This window comes from Dioszegia hungarica (genome assembly GCF_025882075.1).
Source record: "Dioszegia hungarica strain PDD-24b-2 chromosome Unknown MKK02contig_16, whole genome shotgun sequence".
NCBI lineage: Eukaryota > Fungi > Basidiomycota > Tremellomycetes > Tremellales > Bulleribasidiaceae > Dioszegia > Dioszegia hungarica.
Genome location: NW_026515773.1, coordinates 1,225,481 through 1,241,532, shown reverse-complemented (window position 1 = coordinate 1,241,532; position 16,052 = coordinate 1,225,481). Strand labels below are relative to the sequence as shown.

Here is a 16,052-nt window from a genome sequence, read left to right as displayed (position 1 = left end):
CATTAGTCATGTCTGATAGTTCTGTATAGCTTTCAGTGTTGTAGTTCTAGAGCTTCGATGATGGTCACGGGGATGTGATTACTGCATTAGATGTTGCCTGCCTGCCTGCCTGCTTGCGACCGTCTGTTCAAGCCTCGGTCCTGCTCGAAGTCCCCTGTTAACTCTTATGGTGTCGATGTCATCTGCCCCCTCCTCCGTTATATGACCTCACGCCGCCCCTTCCTATCAGTCTCGCGCCGCTCTTGTCGTCCAGCCCCGACAAGCCCATCTGAGGGGCCATGATTTTGATATTGCGCTGAAAGTCTGATAATGCAGAGTTCAGCTGGCCCTGTTAGGTCAGCTTTGATCCTAACAGCAGTCATGGTAGTGCAGCCTGATGGGATGCCGCCGATAGCCCGCGAGTGGAACTCACGATATCTGATACGAGGCGAAGACGATCTATGTCCGATCGGAGCCAATTCAAGGTCTCGCGTCTCGTCTGCGGATCCGGCAGAGCTACAAGAGAATCAGCTTGGCTTCTGATGGTGACTTCAATTGTATGGCTATTTCCAGTCTGTACTCACGCCTAGTGGCTCGGACCGCACCACGATATGCCTGCAAGAAGGAGGATTGGAGGACGAACTGCAGCTGTCAGCTGAGGCCTTCTCCCATCACGGCCCGCCCTGGCCCGCGATCGAACTGATCCTTCGAGGTGCGGATATCACTGACATGCTGCAGGCCTAGTACGGGGCCGGTCGGCAAGACTCTAGGCATGCTGAGAGCTACATGCAGTGAGATCGTCTTCCCCATGCAACTCTTGAGCGAGAGCGGTAGATCGGCAACATGGAGTTCCGCCAATGCCCGCTTTACCATAACGTAAGCGAGAAATCTCCCAAAGTAGCAGTGAAACCAGGTGAAACGTCCCCATATCACACACAAGGATTGCGGAGTGGAACTGGTTCCAGCGGGGTGGAACAAGATGAGCTGAGATAGAAGTCTGGGCAAAGAAGTCTCAACTCCCCTACCATACACGGCCACGATAACGACCTGTCCGAGTCTACTAGGATGAGACGGCTCTAAAGACACATCTCCGCTCCGCTCCGGGGTAAGAGGTCTCCCGGCTCCCAGCCAGTCAGGGGGGCGGTGAGTCATCAAGAGTTTTAGAGCTCTTATCGGTACATCTTGCGAAGCACATAAGCTGAGGCGAGTCCAAGGATTGAATCTTCCATCCTGCCTTTGAATTCCCTCACACTCTTGATCATCCTCTCCTCTCCTCCCTGTCCTATCCTCGCTCTTGCCTCGAACAACGCCGCCCGCGCCCTGACCCCACAACCCCTCCCTCACCCACCTCTTTCTCGCTCCACCCCCAAAATGCGGTTCTCGTCCTGCTTCCTCGCTCTCATCGGCACTATCTCCTCGGTCCAGGCCATCCCTCAACACATCTACGGCCGCTCTCTGGAGCGCGGGGCCGGTCCGGTCGCACCTCGGGGCTTCGCCCTCAAGCAGGCGACTCGGTCCCAGATCGTTGACTGGGCCGCTCACCCGCGCGACCTTCGTCCACGATCCAGTCCACTCCCAGTATTGACTTGCCCTGGGTTCGTCCAGACGGGCACCGTCCCCTACGCCCGGTTCAGCGGTGTCGACTACAATGCGCCCATGGATGCGGAGTTCTTCAGTATGGTCGACACGAGGGAGTTATGTACCAAGATGTGCGAGCTTGATAGCTGTAAGTCTGCCTTTCTTGTGCCTCGTCCTATGCAAGTGCACGATTGAGTGGCGGCTGATCAGATTAGCCTGTATCGGCTCTACCTACAATGCGGGCATTGACGGCTGCTTCAAGGTCAGGACCAGCGGGGTGTTCTTCGAAGCCGCATTCGACGTGACCCTCAAGGGGACCACATGCGAAGCCAGCGGGGCTGATCGTGAGTGCTTACTGCCTTTGACCAGTGGTATTTCAACGCTGATGTGACAGTATCTCAATTCCCTGGGTCGTCTTGCTGCACCGAATATCGAGCCGCCACTCCCTAGACTCTCCCTATCAGCTACATCGGGGCGTCCGCTGCGGTGTCTGGAATTCAGTTTTGGGTTACTGCAGGCGTTGGGTCAAGGAGGTCACTTTTTGGGATATTTGCGAGGTCAAGCTCGATCAAAGTACTTTTATGGACAATACTTTAGATGGACATACATAGCTACTCTTCTGCCGCATTGTGACGCGTCGGCCTGTCTGCTTCATCCCCGTCTCGCGGGACGCTTGCCTGTAGCTTGCAACTCCACATTCCTCAACTCGGCGACCCCCGATTACGGACCTGTACCAGATTCAGCCGTTGGCGATCGCTGACTATCCTCGGTGTCACCCCACTATGCCTCGGAGAACATTACAGCCCATACCTCGGTCACTTGCGTCCAACAGAGACTCCACGTTTAGGCGGCAGAACGTCCTTTTTGACCAAGGGGTCTGGGAGCGCTTGGATCAAGTCCAGGAACTCGGTACGGAGACCGAGGGACATGGAGGGTAGGCCTCTCCGTATCTCATTTGGAACCAGCTGACTCAGGCGAAGCTGTGTGAATGCCCTCAGCTGGTCCGATGATGGCTCGACCCTCCTCTCCGGCTCAGATGACAGGCGGTACGTATCCGTAGCCGCTCATCGACGAAGCTCATCACTAGCTGATGGGTAGAATCTGTATCTGGGGCCCAGACACCAACTCTTCCGCCTCTTCAATTTCAAGCCCTCATCCTCTGAAGCTCATCGAGACGATCGCCACCGGTCATCGCGCCAACATCTTCTCGGCAAGATACCTCCCCAACACATCGACACCAACGATCGTCACCTGCGCAGGGGACAAGCAGGTCCGGGTGTTCGATGTGGAACGGCTGTCGAGGCATGAGACCGGTGTAGCTGGCGGAAGCACTGATCTTTATGGCGTTACTGGACCGGGGTGAGCATTTTCCGACGTTGCGCTGGAGAGCTGGTAAGCTAACGAAGCAGAGTCACGGTCCTGCGATGCCATCACGATCGGACCAAACGGATCGCCACGGAGAACTCGCCTTTCCTCTTCCTTACCGTATCGGAAGATGGTACGGTCCGGCAACATGACCTTCGCCGACCACATCAGTGCAAGTCGGAGTGTCCAGAACCGCTCTTTCACGCGCCGAGGGGGGTGGACTTGTACTCGCTCAGCGTCAGTACGGTTACGCCTCATATCTTCGCGGTCGCAGGTCGGACTGATTGTGTGAGCTAGACATCTTGCTCGCTGTCTATTGGTGACTTTCAGCTGACATCTCAGGCGTTTATCTGCGATCGTCGTATGCCCGAACATCACTCCCCTTCATGGGGCAACAACATGAAGTCCTCTGGTCAAGTACATTGCGTCCGCCGACTGGGATTACCAAATTACGAGTGGGAGTCAGTCGAGCGGACTCCAGAGGGGAGGATGAGGCGGCAAGATAGGCATATTACCTGCGTCAAGATGAGTCAGGACAAGGCGGATGAAGTAAGTCTGATATTGCCTGCTGCGGGATACCGGACTCTAGCTGACTCGACAGGTGATCTGTGCGTTCGCCGGCCATTCGACCGCTCTGTTCTCGATACACGACGACCCCTCTTCCACTTGCGCACGAGTGCCGTCTCCATCTCCTATCGCTACCAGCTCCAGACCGAAAGTCTCGGGTCATACCGCTGCGGATTTTCTGCGCACGCCGCTGTCCCTCCCGCCGCCAAGCATGCCGACTATCGCTGAAGCTGGACCTTCCAGGCTGCCTGCGACCGCTGCACAGAGCTCGTCTAGCAGTCCGAGCAGGCGGAGACAGAGGAGCGCATCTTCAGATCCCGAGGATGGGTCAGGGAGGTCAAGCAGGCTCAGATTGGGGGGCGACGAAGAGGACGATCGGCGAGAGATGGCCATGGAGGCGGACAGTGAGTATCCCATCACAGACGACAGCTGTAAGAGAGCTGATTCCCAGACACGGACGACGAGCTTCAGCGGCTCATGGCTGGCTTCCATGACAACACGGCAAGTGATCCACCCGGTTCGACTCCGCCTGGTTCGGCTCCAACAGGTCGGCCACCATCAGCTTTGCTTCCGACACTAGAATCGCGGCATCGTCGGCCTGGCAGTGATGACGGGTCTGACGGACTCGAGATGTATGTGACAGGCGGACGCGGTCCCGAATATCTCGACCTGGATATGCCGATGGATGACGACTCTGACGACGTGAGCGAAGACGATGACGATGAAGACGACGATATGGACGAGGGTGTAGACGAGGAAGACGAAGATGAATACGGCGGGATGGACGTGGACCCCTTGAGCGATACGGGCGAGTTTGGGGATGTGGAGAAGATTATGCCGAGGCGCTGCTACAAGGGAGCGAGAAACGTCAGGACCGTCAAAGACTGTGAGTGATCTCTGTAGTGTTACTTGCCTTATTCAGCTGCAATTCCAGCTATGACCAGCAAGGGCAACCGAGCTGACAGTTCAGGCAACTTCCTCGGTGCCATGTCGGACAAGGTGGCTTCTGGGAGCGATGACGGGAACTTTTTCGTTTGGGACAAGATCAGCGGTAGGCTGGAGGGGATCTGGGAGGGAGATGGGGATACGGTGAATGGTGAGCCTCAATGTCTTGGTTCGCACGTGTTACGGACTGATGCTGACGGAGCAGTCATGGAGCAGCACCCTACCTTACCTCTCGTGGCAGTCAGCGGTATCGACAATACTATCAAGGTGAGATACCACGGTTTCGGTCTCAATCCTACGGAGATTTCGATCTAATCAACGCAGATGTTTGGTCCATTATCCACTCCACTCCCGGCCACCAGGTCCATGATCCGGACTTCCGACCAGGACGCCATCGTCCAGAGAAACCTCGAGCCGCGGCGCGCCGCTCAACCTATGTATAGCGCCGCGATGTTGCAGACGCTGGCGAATAGCGGGATCATGTTCCGGCATCGCGGAGGCGCAGACGCTGAGGAGGAAGGTGCGCCCCAGTGCGCGACGCAGTAAGAGATATGCTGTAGGCTATGCAGCCATTAGCGGTCAGCATGCTATACGGGACCCCGTCGAAAACAGAGCATCACCTTGCCGACCGTGTCAATGGCCATGCCAAATCATACACTGACGGCATTGCATCGTCAATATTGGTAGGCTTGCCCTGATGATATAGTGAAGCGCCCAGTGAGAATCGAACGGTGTATTGCATCGGTAAATTGCGCAGGTCCAACGGGCCAGCTAGCTTTTACCCCAAAGCGTCTTCCAGTTCCGCTTGAAGGAAGACTGATCGTACAGTGCAGCCATTTCCCGCTGCTTCTGATGGGCCTCTGCCCACGATTCGCAGCTGGAGACCGTGATCGGGCCCCAGTCCTCCATCTTGGTGCCCATGATGGTCCCAACCAGCTTCGGGAGCTTCGCCTCCCAGTCCTCCACCAAGGTCCGCAACAGGACTTCGCACATTGAAGGCTCCTCGGACCAGCTCGCTCCGACCGTCTCTTTCTCCATCTTCTCCTCGATATCCACAACCTGCTTCGCCGCCTCTGCCCGGCTCAGCTTGTCTTTGAATTTCGGCGGACCGCCAGTGGACATGGCTCGGTACACCTGTTCGGGTAGGCGGGACTTGGGATTGACTGTGCTGGGGTAGATGACGAGATCGAGCGACCCCTTTCGGGTGGCTGTGGATGTCGTAGTGTTCTGCGATCCGGACCGTTTCGAGAGGAACGCAGACCACCCAACTCCCACTCGTCACTGTAGGGCGTCGAGGCGGTAGATCTTCCGGGAACTTTGTGCTGGCCTGTGTGTTGTCAGATGTGCTCCGTGATTGCTTGTCCATGGTGAGGGTGTCGTGAAGGTGGTATATGAGTGGGCACAGGTGAGGTATGTATGACATGTACGTTCAAGATGTCGGGACTGCGTTTGACTCTCGTTTGCGGCTGTGCTGCACCTCAGTCTACCGACACCGCACTCTATTGGCCCCCAGGGCCGATTTTTCAAAGGATGAAGCAATTGTGACGCGTTCGGACCGGCCTCCCGGGAGGTGTGAATGCAGCATGTATGATGGTGGAGCAGTACAGGTCTACAGTGAAACTTCTATCATGTATGTTTTAGGGTTGTGGGGAATGGTCAGCTCGTGTCTGAAGGGTATGCAGTGCTAAGAGGCAACAAATCGTTTTGCCGGAATGCCTGCTTGCAGGCGAGCGTAGAGTACAATGATGGCCACTGCGGGGTACCGGATGAGCCGGCGGGCGGCTGAAACATCCTGAAACTCGCCTGAAACGCTATCAAGGATGTCATCATGTATTGGATGACACCGTGCCTGTGCCTGAACTTACCGGGAATTCTCCGAAGACGATGACTCATGACGAGCTTTTTTTCATCTGCTGCCTCTTCCACATTCGCTACCACTTTGATCACCCTCGCCATGCGACTGGCGTAATGCAGTCAAGGTACAGCCCAATGCGGCAGACAGAAGACTCGCCTTTGAACTAGAATTGACGCTTGTTCCTTGCGCAAACGCCGCAAGGAATGGATGAAGTGGATGAAGCTGAAGGCGCTCGCTGTATCGCTGTGGAGCCGTTGTCGGCGCCGGGAGGAGAGCGGCTTTGTACCCTTTAGCGCCTCCGAGCGATGCGGCGCGGTTTTATGGGAATCAAAGCTGACCTGGGCCCGCCGGATCGCCGAGGAATGGAACGCTACTCGCGCGTCATCATTGTCTTACAGTTTGTCTTGCCGCAAGGGCATCACAGCTGAATATGGAGAATTTTCGAAGTGGGCCAAGACAGACCGATTCTTATCATCACGACGATCTCTCTCGCCCGGTCCCTTATCGCACTTTGCTTCTCTACCTCACCTCTCGTTCCCACCTGTCACTCCAAGCACAACATGAGCGAAACCAACGTCAACACCAACATCAACTCGGTCGTCGACAACTTCAACGGCGGATCCGTTGGACGTGATGACCTGGCTCCAGCCATTGTCTTCGCTGTGGCGGTAGGTTCAGTCCTTCTCTCCTGCACTAGCTTCGCTGATCATGTAGCTCGCGCTCACTGTGCCCCTCATGATCTGGCGCTTCATTAGCAAGAAGCACTCGTCCAAGATCTTGATCAACGCGGTCGCATTCTTCGTCATCCGACTCGCCTCTCTTATCATCCGGGCGTACATGGCTCGTAGGGCCTACAACACAGGAACACTGAGTGAGCCAACCCGCCTGATGACAGGACCCTCCGCTGACTGTTCCAGTTGCCCAAGCCGTCCTCACCTCTATCGGTTACCTCCCTCTTCTCAACGCGTTGATCGACCTCTGGCAGGTCAGGGCGGAGAAGGGCGACCAGAACGACCAGTCCTTTGATGCAGTACACCGGGCGAAGAAGATCAAATGGGTCAAATACGTTGGATGGTCAGTCCCGCGCCGTCTTCATGGCTTTGGCGACAATGCTGACGCCCAGGTTCCTCCGCTTCCTCCTCCTTGCCTCGCTCGCTACCGCTATTGCTGCCGGTATTGTGCTCAGCCGCAATTATGACAATGAGCGTCAGGCCAACATCATCCGCAACTTGCTCAAGGCCAGCTATATCGTGTCTCTGGGTGAGTCTCGCAATTCCCTTGTGACAGAACAGTATACTGACTCCTGCAGCCGTCACCGTCATTGGCATGTTGCTCAAGGCTACCAGCACGATCATGAACCACGAGCCCAAGCGCAAGACTGCTTTGCTCTACGCCTACTCCATTCCCCTTCTCATTGTCAGCATTTACCGTGTCGTGAGTCATTCTATGCTCTCAACTCTTGGCACCTTGCTGAAATACCAGATTGAAGTCTTTTCCGGCTACCGCGCTACTCCAAATGCCCTTGTCGCCTTCTTCGTGGCGATGATCCTCTTCGAATTGTGAGCCCATTCTTCCGCCTCCAATGTGAAACGCAGCTGACCCGACAGTATTGCATACGCTGTCCTCCTCGCTATGAACATCAACAAGATGGTCAACAAGTTCCACCACCGTCACGACGATGACGCAGAGAAGAGGGGTATGCGATCAGCAGAGTCTGACGCTGCCACCCCTCGGGAGTCCATGGCGACCCGTCATTGAGCTCCTGGCTCGGGATGTTGAAGGGGAGTAGAGGCAGGGGGGAAGAGGGAGCAGCTCCAACGCGAAATGTGTACCTGGGTGCACGTAATTACTGTATCAATAGAACGTAGACTTAAGCTAGACCGACATGTATTTTTCTCAACCTGTTGCCGTCCCGACTTTCTGTTGATTAGCTCGGTGCCGCGGCGTCGCGCCCTCCCAGAATGTCAATCATAGTCCACAGACAAGGGGTCCCACTGCAGGCCAGCAGGCAATAGTCGTGCCTTGAAAGCAGGGTACAATACATGGTATACAAGCTCTCCGCAATGTCCATATCATCCCTTCGGCGGCACTCCGCGTCACCTCCCCTCCGACAACGTCTCGCCTCTCCGGCTCCATGCCAATCATCTACCTCAGACCCGCCGTCATCTTCCCCCGCCCCTCCCCACTATCCTGTCCCTTCTTGCCCTGCGGTACCTCCCATATCTTCCAGAATTTGAGATTCTCATCACTCGCCGCCGTCGCCACCGTACACCCATCCGGACTGATCGCCGAACACAGCACCCTCGCATCGTGCGCTGGCACATCATACACCCTCGCCAGGCCCGGATACGTCCACACGGTGATATTGTTATCGGGATACCCGTGCGTCGAGAGTAACTCCTTTGCGTGCGGGGAGAAGACGAGCGAGGTGACTTGCGAGCCGACCTTGAGGGAGTTGGTACGTGCTCCGGTCGTGCTGGACCAGAAGTGGATGTGCTGGTCTGCTGATCCACCACCGGTGGCGAGGAGGGAGTTTTGCCAGGGACACCATGCGAGAGCCTAATAGTCAGCGGGGCCAGAGGCTGGGAAGAGGGACAGACCTTGACAGCAGCGGTATGGTTCCGTTTTGTCCACTTTGCGGTGGCTTTGGGTACCCCATCATCCGTCTGCAATACTGACGCGCCGATACGACCACTATCGTCAGCTCCGCTTATGCCTTGACTCACTCCCAGCAATTGACGACATTGTCGTTCCCTCCACTGGCAAGCAACCCTCCATCCGCTCGCCATGTCAGGCCACATACCTGACGTCAGCTTCGTCCATGCTGAGACATACTTCTCCAGTATGACCCGACAGCTCCATGACCTTATGCCTCGCCACTCGGACATCATGGTGCCATATACTGCCATCCTTGCACCCACTCGACAAGGTATGTCCGAACCAGCTCATACTCGGTACTCTTGCAGAGTGACCCGTCATCGTCCGCATCTTCTTGCCTTCTTCCACATCCCAGATCTCCACGTCTCCCGTATCGAGTCCGACAGCGAGGTAGCACCCATCGGTAGACCACGAGACGGATGTTATTGGTATTTGAGCGGATCTGTATTTAGCTGTGCCCAGGGATAGGACTTACGTTCCCTCTCCGAGGGAGGTGACACTCCCGGTCTCCGCATCCCACACATACGCCATATCCCCCAGCGCGATCGCCACGCGATTGGCAGAGCTCCAATCGATGAGGTTGAGGTAGTAATCATCCTGGAAGCCAGGGGCATCGAGGACCCGGTCCGGAATATATGGTGGACTCCGCTTCTTTCCGCTCGCGCCTGGACCGGTGGTTGTTGTGCCGCGAGACGCGGACGCTGAGGAGTGGAGGAGGTAGTTGCGTTGATAGTCGAGGTGAGAGGTTGCGTGTGAGGCTCGAGGTGGAGCTGCGCGGAAAGAGAGGATCCGGCGCTGTCCGGTAGGGATACCGAGGGAGGCGGATATTGACGCGGATGAGACGTCGTGTGCTGATTGGTCGTTAATCGATACGTCAGGCGTGTCGAGCGCGAGAGTGGGGAGAGTGATCGAGGAGTGTGATGAGTGATGGATAGATGGTGGACGCGATGGGACAAATCGGTCCAGCTGCTCATCAGTTGGGCCGATGTTAATGGTGAACAGAACTCACATCCCGCCCGCGTCCGCCGTCTTTCCCCTTCTTATCCTCCCCAGCCATCCCACCTCCACTAGATGTCGCGATGTCCATCCGGCCCAGCCCCTCGCGCAGAGCAGCCATAGGATCATCGTGATTCTCTCTGTCCCTGTCCCGGCTCGCCGGACGAGACTTGGTCGGAGAGAGGCATTTCGCCATGAAGGGGTTCGTCCTGCTTGTCAGATCTCGCTCAACTCTGCGGAAAAAGGGGAATCAGCCTACATGTCGGCGGAGATGTTCTGCGTATCGCGGTCATTGAGCATTGTGTAGATCGTCCAGGGAGTACTTGTTGGATAGATGAAGAGGGTTGACTGACTTGTTATTGCTTGGGCGGGAAAGGAAAAGCAGCCGCGCGGAGATTTGATCCCGAAATTGAACCAAAGGCTGCTGCATGATAATGCCGCCATTCTCCGTCCCATACGTACACTTCGAGTCCGAGGCTCACCGGACTGCGAATGACGTCACGCGATCGACATGCAGCGCGCAGCTTGAACTCGATTGACTTTATCGTTCACCTGTTACAGCAGTGCTACAGCCCTACCCGCTACAGCCATCATGACCGCAGCCTCGCTCATGCTCAAGGCAGCGCAGCCACTACTGCCGCACTTACATCGCCTTCCAACCCCCCTGCTCACCCTCCCTCCAACTCTGCTGCTGCACCTGGGATCGACCACCTCCCCCTCGCCCCTCTCCCTCCTGCGTGACCCGCTCGCACATCCTCTACACCTCCCTCTCATCGCACTCGGAATCTGCATCCCCGTGACCTACCTCCTCGGACATCTCACCAACAAGGTATCATGGGTCGACAAGCCCTGGCCATTCTACCCGCCCTTCTTCGCCTCGCTCCTCTTCGCATGGGTTGCCTTGAACCCCCAGGCGGGTGTTTACGGGCACAACCTCCCGCGCCTGGTGCTCATGTTCACCATGCAAATGGTCTGGTGTATCCGTCTCTCGTCGCATGCTCTTCGGCGCGGCTTTTTTGAGCTGCACGAGGAGGACTACCGGTATACAGTCGTGCGTCGGCTTGCGCCATGGCCAGTCTGGGCAGCTATCCACCTCTTCGCTGTTGCGATCTTCCAGCCGGCCCTCCTCCTCGCGCTCACTCTACCCATGCACGCCGTCCTCGTCCTCCCTCCGGCGGAACTCTCATCCGGACCACTCAACCTCTCCATCCCCTTCAGCTGGGTCAAACCCCTCCTCCCCTCCTCCTTCCACTCCGCGGCGGACTCTACTCCCGTCCTCAACGCCGGCGACCTCTTCGTCACCCTCTTCGCCCTCGCTATGGTCTACCTCGAGTATCGTGCGGACAATGACCACTTTGCGTTCCAGCAGGCCAAGCACGACGCGCCCAAATCGGTCAAGGTGATCAAGCCGAGACATACCAATCCCCCCAACTACCCTCCGGCAGGAGAGTATCCGGAATCTCACCACCCTGGCTTCATCACGAGCGGGATGTGGCGGTGGTCGAGACATCCCAACTTTGCGGGGGAGCAGCTGTTCTGGGTCAGCCAGGCGCTGTTTGTGGCGGTGGCGGCGGAGACGAGCAAGGTGACGAGGAGCCGATGGGTCGGAGGGGATGTGTGGGGGCCACCGTTAGCTGTAAGCTCTGCATATCTCATCGGTTTTCCCTGGTCATAGCTGACAACTCAGCTGAGTTTGCTCTTTTGTGGAAGTACCCTTCTGACCGAGTGGATCACACAGCAAAAGGTAAGCTCGGGCTTTTATGTCAACTGATATCAGTACCCGCTCTACAAGGAGTACAAGAACCTGGTCGGACAGTTCCTTCCGCAAGAGACGGTGCTCGTCTATCTCTGGGGCACGATCCGAGGGACGCGCAAGGCATCGAATGAGAAAATTTACAAACCTTTGAAGGCGGCAGGGGCGGAATATGGGTCGACCGGGACTACCGCACCGCGGAGCTGAGTTTGTACACGATGTATCTGCTGTCGCAAGTCAGAGGATGTCCCACATATCCGAGTTTACATTTGGCTACAATGCCCTGAGCACGTCCGATCCTATGGGTTGTTCCAGCTCCAATTCCGTACCCCTCTCTCCTCCATCAAAGCCACTACCCTTTCTCCCACCTCCCTCTCCCTCTTCCCGTCTTCCCCATTCGCCCGTTTGAAGCTCCTCAAGTTCGCATGGATCTCCTCAAGAGTCTTGCACCCCACCACAGCGGGCACTTTCCGCCCGTCCCGCATCCTCAGCTCCTTATATCCAAAGTCCGTCGCCACATCTTCTATCGCCACGCCATCCTTATCGCACAGCTCTACCGCCTCCCTGGTCACGCCGAACAGATCCGTCTTCCTCGCAGGATGCCACTCTGGTCCCCCGCCTTTCGTCAACAGACCCATAGCGAGTGGTCCTGCATTGGTCACCGTCCCGACCTGAGCATCCTCGAAAGCAGCCAAGAACCCCTCGGATAGGATATGGTTCGCGAGTGTCTGATGCGCGTACGTCTGTACCACATCTATCGGCCTCCCAGTGGTATGAAGTACCAGCCGCGCAAAGCGGAGTAAGGTTGGCAAGGGGTATCCGGCGATCCCGACGTGTAGGACTTTCCCCTCGGCCTGGAGGAGGCGTAGTTCCTCGATCGCACCGAGGATCTCGAGGTCGCCGTCACCTTCGGGCGAGAGCTGATCTGGGGCAAGTCCGTACTCGCTCGCATGGGCGGGCTGGAGGGCGCGGAGATGCTTTCCGGCTGGACAGGGGAGGGAGGACCGGAACTCCACATCGTGAAGATCTGATATCAGCCTATCCCTCTCCACCTTTGCCTTATTCTTGCGTGAAGAGCTCACAAACGACATCCAGGTGATCTGTCCCAAGCCTCTTCAAGCTCCGTTCTACACACCGCCTCACTGACCCCCTCTCAAAAGTATGCATCCACCCCTCCGGCCCATACTTGCCCACCTTGGTGATAAGCTTATAGCCCTCCCTCGGCCATTCTTCCTTGAGCACCCTCAGACAATTGCCCAAGACTATCTCGGAAGGATGATAGTGTGGCGCCGTATCGAATGCGGTTATTCCGCTAGAGAGGGCGAGGCGGACTATCCGGAGTGGGAGGTCTGAACGGACAGAGGTAGGGGTGGTGTATATGTTATAGCCGAAAGTGGCGCAGCCGAGCATGAGGTCTGGGAGAACGAGGGAATCCGGGGATGGGGAAGGCGGGGCCTGAGTTGTCAGTATTGAGGATTGGAGTGAGAGTGAGTGGGGGGAGGCAAGGGACAAACAAGTAGTATTTCAGACGAGACGACCTGGTCCTCTGCCTCGAGAGGGGGAAGGGAATCGTACCCCGGGATATCCTCCTCGGGGCCGGCAGGATGGTTGGGCGGTAGCTTGGACGAGGTGTTCATGATCCTTGCAGGTGGGTCACCATGTATTCACAGTGCAAGTTGTAAGTCGTGCAGCGGCTGGAGTGGGGAGATCGATCGACACAGAGGAGCTTATTTCTCCGACATTCATCCGGGGTGGGGGTGCTGAAAGTGGCGAGATGGTCATTGGTGGAGAATGCCAGATCTGGGTAGGTGGGTTCTCGAAGCAAGGATACCGTATGCAATAATGACACGATGGATATACCCAGTGTGAGGTCTCGTTATTCGAAACCTGGCGCGTACTAGGGGGATATATACATGCATGAGAGCTGAAAGAAGTTATGGACAGCTTGAAGAGCCTGATGCCAATACGAGAAAGCGAGACGAGTACGAGTATGGAATGCAGCAAGGTCACGTGTAGAGATGAGGGTCGCCGCTTCAGTCTTTGGGCTTCTTCTTCCCGCCGAGAAGCCCAGCGAAGCTGAAGCGCGATTTCTTGGTGCCCTGGCTGGAAGTCGCGGAGGTGAAGGTTTGCCCATGAGTCGGAATGGGGCCGCGATATGCGGTGACTCGGAGCGCAGAGGGATCAGTGACGGGGGTCTCGCGGCTGGTCGATGTCTGTGTGGACTTGTGCTTGGCTTCCAGGTCGCATGTATGCTCATGCCACGCAAATGCGTGGGGGTAATCGGCAATGTCATCGAAGTTCCAATCGAGATTCAAGTGACCGTACGCGTTCCGGACTGCGGACTCGAAGATGCGCTTCCTGAACGCAGTCATCTGGTCGTCGTGTTCCTCCATGGCCGCAAGTCCAGCCTCACCGATGTGTTCCACCTCCTCGTCATGGCTGGCCTGGATGAAGTCCCAAAGGGTGGCGTCGGCCTTGGAAACCTCCTCTTCTGACACAGAAGGCTTGCAGATTGTCACTGACACACGGGTCTGAACCGTATCAGTCTTGTGGTCAAGCCACTGGCCCGCATGGAACAATGCGTGTGAGCAGTCGGGCTGAGGGATATGTTTGGGTTCAGAGTTGAGTGAGGACATGATGAGGACTGGTGGGATCAAAGGATGATATTGTGGTGCTCACTGCTCGTATAAGAGTATAAATATATGTGAGTGGCGAAAATGATGTTCGATATGGGAAAAAGAGGGGGAAGCTAGGAAAGAGCGCCCCCTTATATCGTCGAGCGTCTCGCGCAGATCTGGATGAGGCGGTGCAACCTCCATTGATACGATGTGTATCTGAGATCTCAAACGCGGATGTCCAAGGGGAGCTGAGATCAAAGGTATATATATTGCCCGATGGGGAATTTCCTGCTTTCTATCCCTTGTATTAGCGAGAGTCATGATCTTGATTGCGTTTGAAGAGGCGAACCCTTGTGGAGGATCCCCGCAATAATTGGACTGCGATCTCGATTGATGCTCTTGGTGGCGCTGCCGATGAACACACTGATCACTTTGGCCGTGGCGGCGCATAAGACGATAACAAATGAGCAAAGCTTGTGCACATAGCCAGCGTCACATCATGAGTCAGAACTCCTGGGCTAATTCAGACTCACTTCAACTGTAAATCAGCTGTGTGAGAAGCATGTCACGGCGAGGCATACCGGCCACATGGTCAATTGTACGTGGCCATGTACAGATTGAGCCGGCCGACCAGATCTCTCGGTCTTTCAGCTCCTCACGCAGCCAGACCCTGCATCCTCGCCCTGGAAGATCTGCGATGTTAGAAGCGGCGTTCAGGCCGAGTGTCAGGGGAGGCGTGAATCTTGCGCTCAGCGTGTGGGTAATTTTTGCGATGAAAGGACGGTTGTCTGGGAAGACAGCGGCGTGCGTTGCTCCTGAACCGCGTGTATTAGCACCTCCTACGGGATTGCAGCATTTAAGAGACAGTCGAGTGACCTTCGGTCATTAAATTCCGAGTGTCAGTCGACTGGACGCGCCAGCATTGACAGCTGTAACAGAGTGTTTGTACACTATATGACCTTCGATGGGTCAGAGCTTCGGGATCAGCGATTAGTAACGCTTGCAAGGTATATGAAACCGATCGGCCATCTTATACTTCCCGATCCTGATCTCCCTTATGCTCCTCGAACCGCTTGACCCAATCCTCCACGCCCGCCAGTTCCTCCTTCTCAACCGGATTCTCTCGCGGTTGCAGCGCTTCTGCCAAGACAGGCATCTTGACTTGCAGCTCTTCTCGCATCTTGCTCGTGAACTCGTTCATCTACTCTATCAGCTCCTATGATTACACTCATATATCCAGGCAAGATGACCCACATCCTTCACACCTAGCAGCTTGGCTACCACCCAAGCCCCCAGACCCGCACTCCCAAAGACCACCGCCGTAGCTATACCCAATGCCTGTGCTCCCAGCCAGGGCGACACCTGTTCCATCTCTCCCTCCAGAGATCCATAGAGCTCCCTCTCCTCTTTATCGTTGAACCTCTTTGCTCTCGCGGCTGCAGCAGGCATCTCCGATTGAGCCGGGAGAGCGTGCAGGTCTTTACGGGCGATATATCGATTCGAGAGGAATTGAGGGGCGGACGTCATTCTTGCCGCTTGACGGACGTAAGGGAGGATGAGGAGGGTGAGGCCGGTCGTTATGGCAAACTATAGCATCAGCCGGTTCTCGAGCAGAGAGCTGGCGGAAGGGGTGGAATGTACCGTAGCTCCGGCCACGTAGACCGCTACCTTGGGCAGCTTTTTCGGGTTCCCATTCTCATCTCTGGGCGGACCCCCCAGGAGCAATGAGGCCATGTCC

The 16,052-nt window shown here is 56.2% G+C and overlaps 8 protein-coding genes across 8 annotated transcripts; 4 read left to right on the top strand and 4 right to left on the bottom strand.

Moving 5' to 3' along the window:
• Positions 1-1,350: 1,350 nt before the first annotated feature.
• Positions 1,351-2,007, top strand: MKK02DRAFT_28651 (uncharacterized protein; the record flags this gene model as incomplete). The annotated part of the gene is made up of 3 exons (XM_053087613.1): positions 1,351-1,705; positions 1,773-1,901; positions 1,952-2,007. 3 exons carry the CDS (start codon positions 1,351-1,353, stop codon positions 2,005-2,007), a joined length of 540 nt encoding a protein of 179 aa, XP_052943679.1.
• Positions 2,008-2,339: 332 nt separating this feature from the next.
• MKK02DRAFT_18139 (WD40-repeat-containing domain protein) lies at positions 2,340-4,980 on the top strand (the record flags this gene model as incomplete). The annotated part of the gene is made up of 10 exons (XM_053085899.1): positions 2,340-2,491; positions 2,538-2,603; positions 2,656-2,916; positions 2,967-3,210; positions 3,265-3,471; positions 3,524-4,006; positions 4,120-4,379; positions 4,455-4,585; positions 4,676-4,701; positions 4,759-4,980. The coding sequence occupies 10 exons, from the start codon at positions 2,340-2,342 to the stop codon at positions 4,978-4,980; spliced, it is 2,052 nt and encodes a 683-aa protein (XP_052943678.1).
• A 1,869-nt stretch (positions 4,981-6,849) lies between these two features.
• Positions 6,850-8,047, top strand: MKK02DRAFT_38570 (uncharacterized protein; the record flags this gene model as incomplete). Its single annotated transcript, XM_053090164.1, has 7 exons — positions 6,850-6,957; positions 7,004-7,160; positions 7,207-7,363; positions 7,413-7,549; positions 7,599-7,723; positions 7,772-7,848; positions 7,897-8,047. 7 exons carry the CDS (start codon positions 6,850-6,852, stop codon positions 8,045-8,047), a joined length of 912 nt encoding a protein of 303 aa, XP_052943677.1.
• A 387-nt stretch (positions 8,048-8,434) lies between these two features.
• Positions 8,435-10,243, bottom strand: MKK02DRAFT_38569 (WD40-repeat-containing domain protein; the record flags this gene model as incomplete). The annotated part of the gene is made up of 7 exons (XM_053090163.1): positions 8,435-8,848; positions 8,890-8,983; positions 9,016-9,092; positions 9,125-9,389; positions 9,423-9,913; positions 9,957-10,152; positions 10,203-10,243. The coding sequence occupies 7 exons, from the start codon at positions 10,241-10,243 to the stop codon at positions 8,435-8,437; spliced, it is 1,578 nt and encodes a 525-aa protein (XP_052943676.1).
• Positions 10,244-10,553: 310 nt separating this feature from the next.
• MKK02DRAFT_17363 (uncharacterized protein) lies at positions 10,554-11,903 on the top strand (the record flags this gene model as incomplete). Its single annotated transcript, XM_053085776.1, has 3 exons — positions 10,554-11,579; positions 11,631-11,687; positions 11,721-11,903. 3 exons carry the CDS (start codon positions 10,554-10,556, stop codon positions 11,901-11,903), a joined length of 1,266 nt encoding a protein of 421 aa, XP_052943675.1.
• A 92-nt stretch (positions 11,904-11,995) lies between these two features.
• MKK02DRAFT_28646 (Aldo/keto reductase family-domain-containing protein) lies at positions 11,996-13,333 on the bottom strand (the record flags this gene model as incomplete). Its single annotated transcript, XM_053087612.1, has 3 exons — positions 11,996-12,723; positions 12,779-13,151; positions 13,211-13,333. 3 exons carry the CDS (start codon positions 13,331-13,333, stop codon positions 11,996-11,998), a joined length of 1,224 nt encoding a protein of 407 aa, XP_052943674.1.
• A 396-nt stretch (positions 13,334-13,729) lies between these two features.
• On the bottom strand, positions 13,730-14,332 carry MKK02DRAFT_38566 (uncharacterized protein; the record flags this gene model as incomplete). Its single annotated transcript, XM_053090162.1, has 1 exon — positions 13,730-14,332. One exon carries the CDS (start codon positions 14,330-14,332, stop codon positions 13,730-13,732), a length of 603 nt encoding a protein of 200 aa, XP_052943673.1.
• Positions 14,333-15,344: 1,012 nt separating this feature from the next.
• On the bottom strand, positions 15,345-16,048 carry MKK02DRAFT_38565 (uncharacterized protein; the record flags this gene model as incomplete). The annotated part of the gene is made up of 3 exons (XM_053090161.1): positions 15,345-15,515; positions 15,569-15,901; positions 15,956-16,048. 3 exons carry the CDS (start codon positions 16,046-16,048, stop codon positions 15,345-15,347), a joined length of 597 nt encoding a protein of 198 aa, XP_052943672.1.
• Between the last annotated feature and the right edge of the window lie 4 nt (positions 16,049-16,052).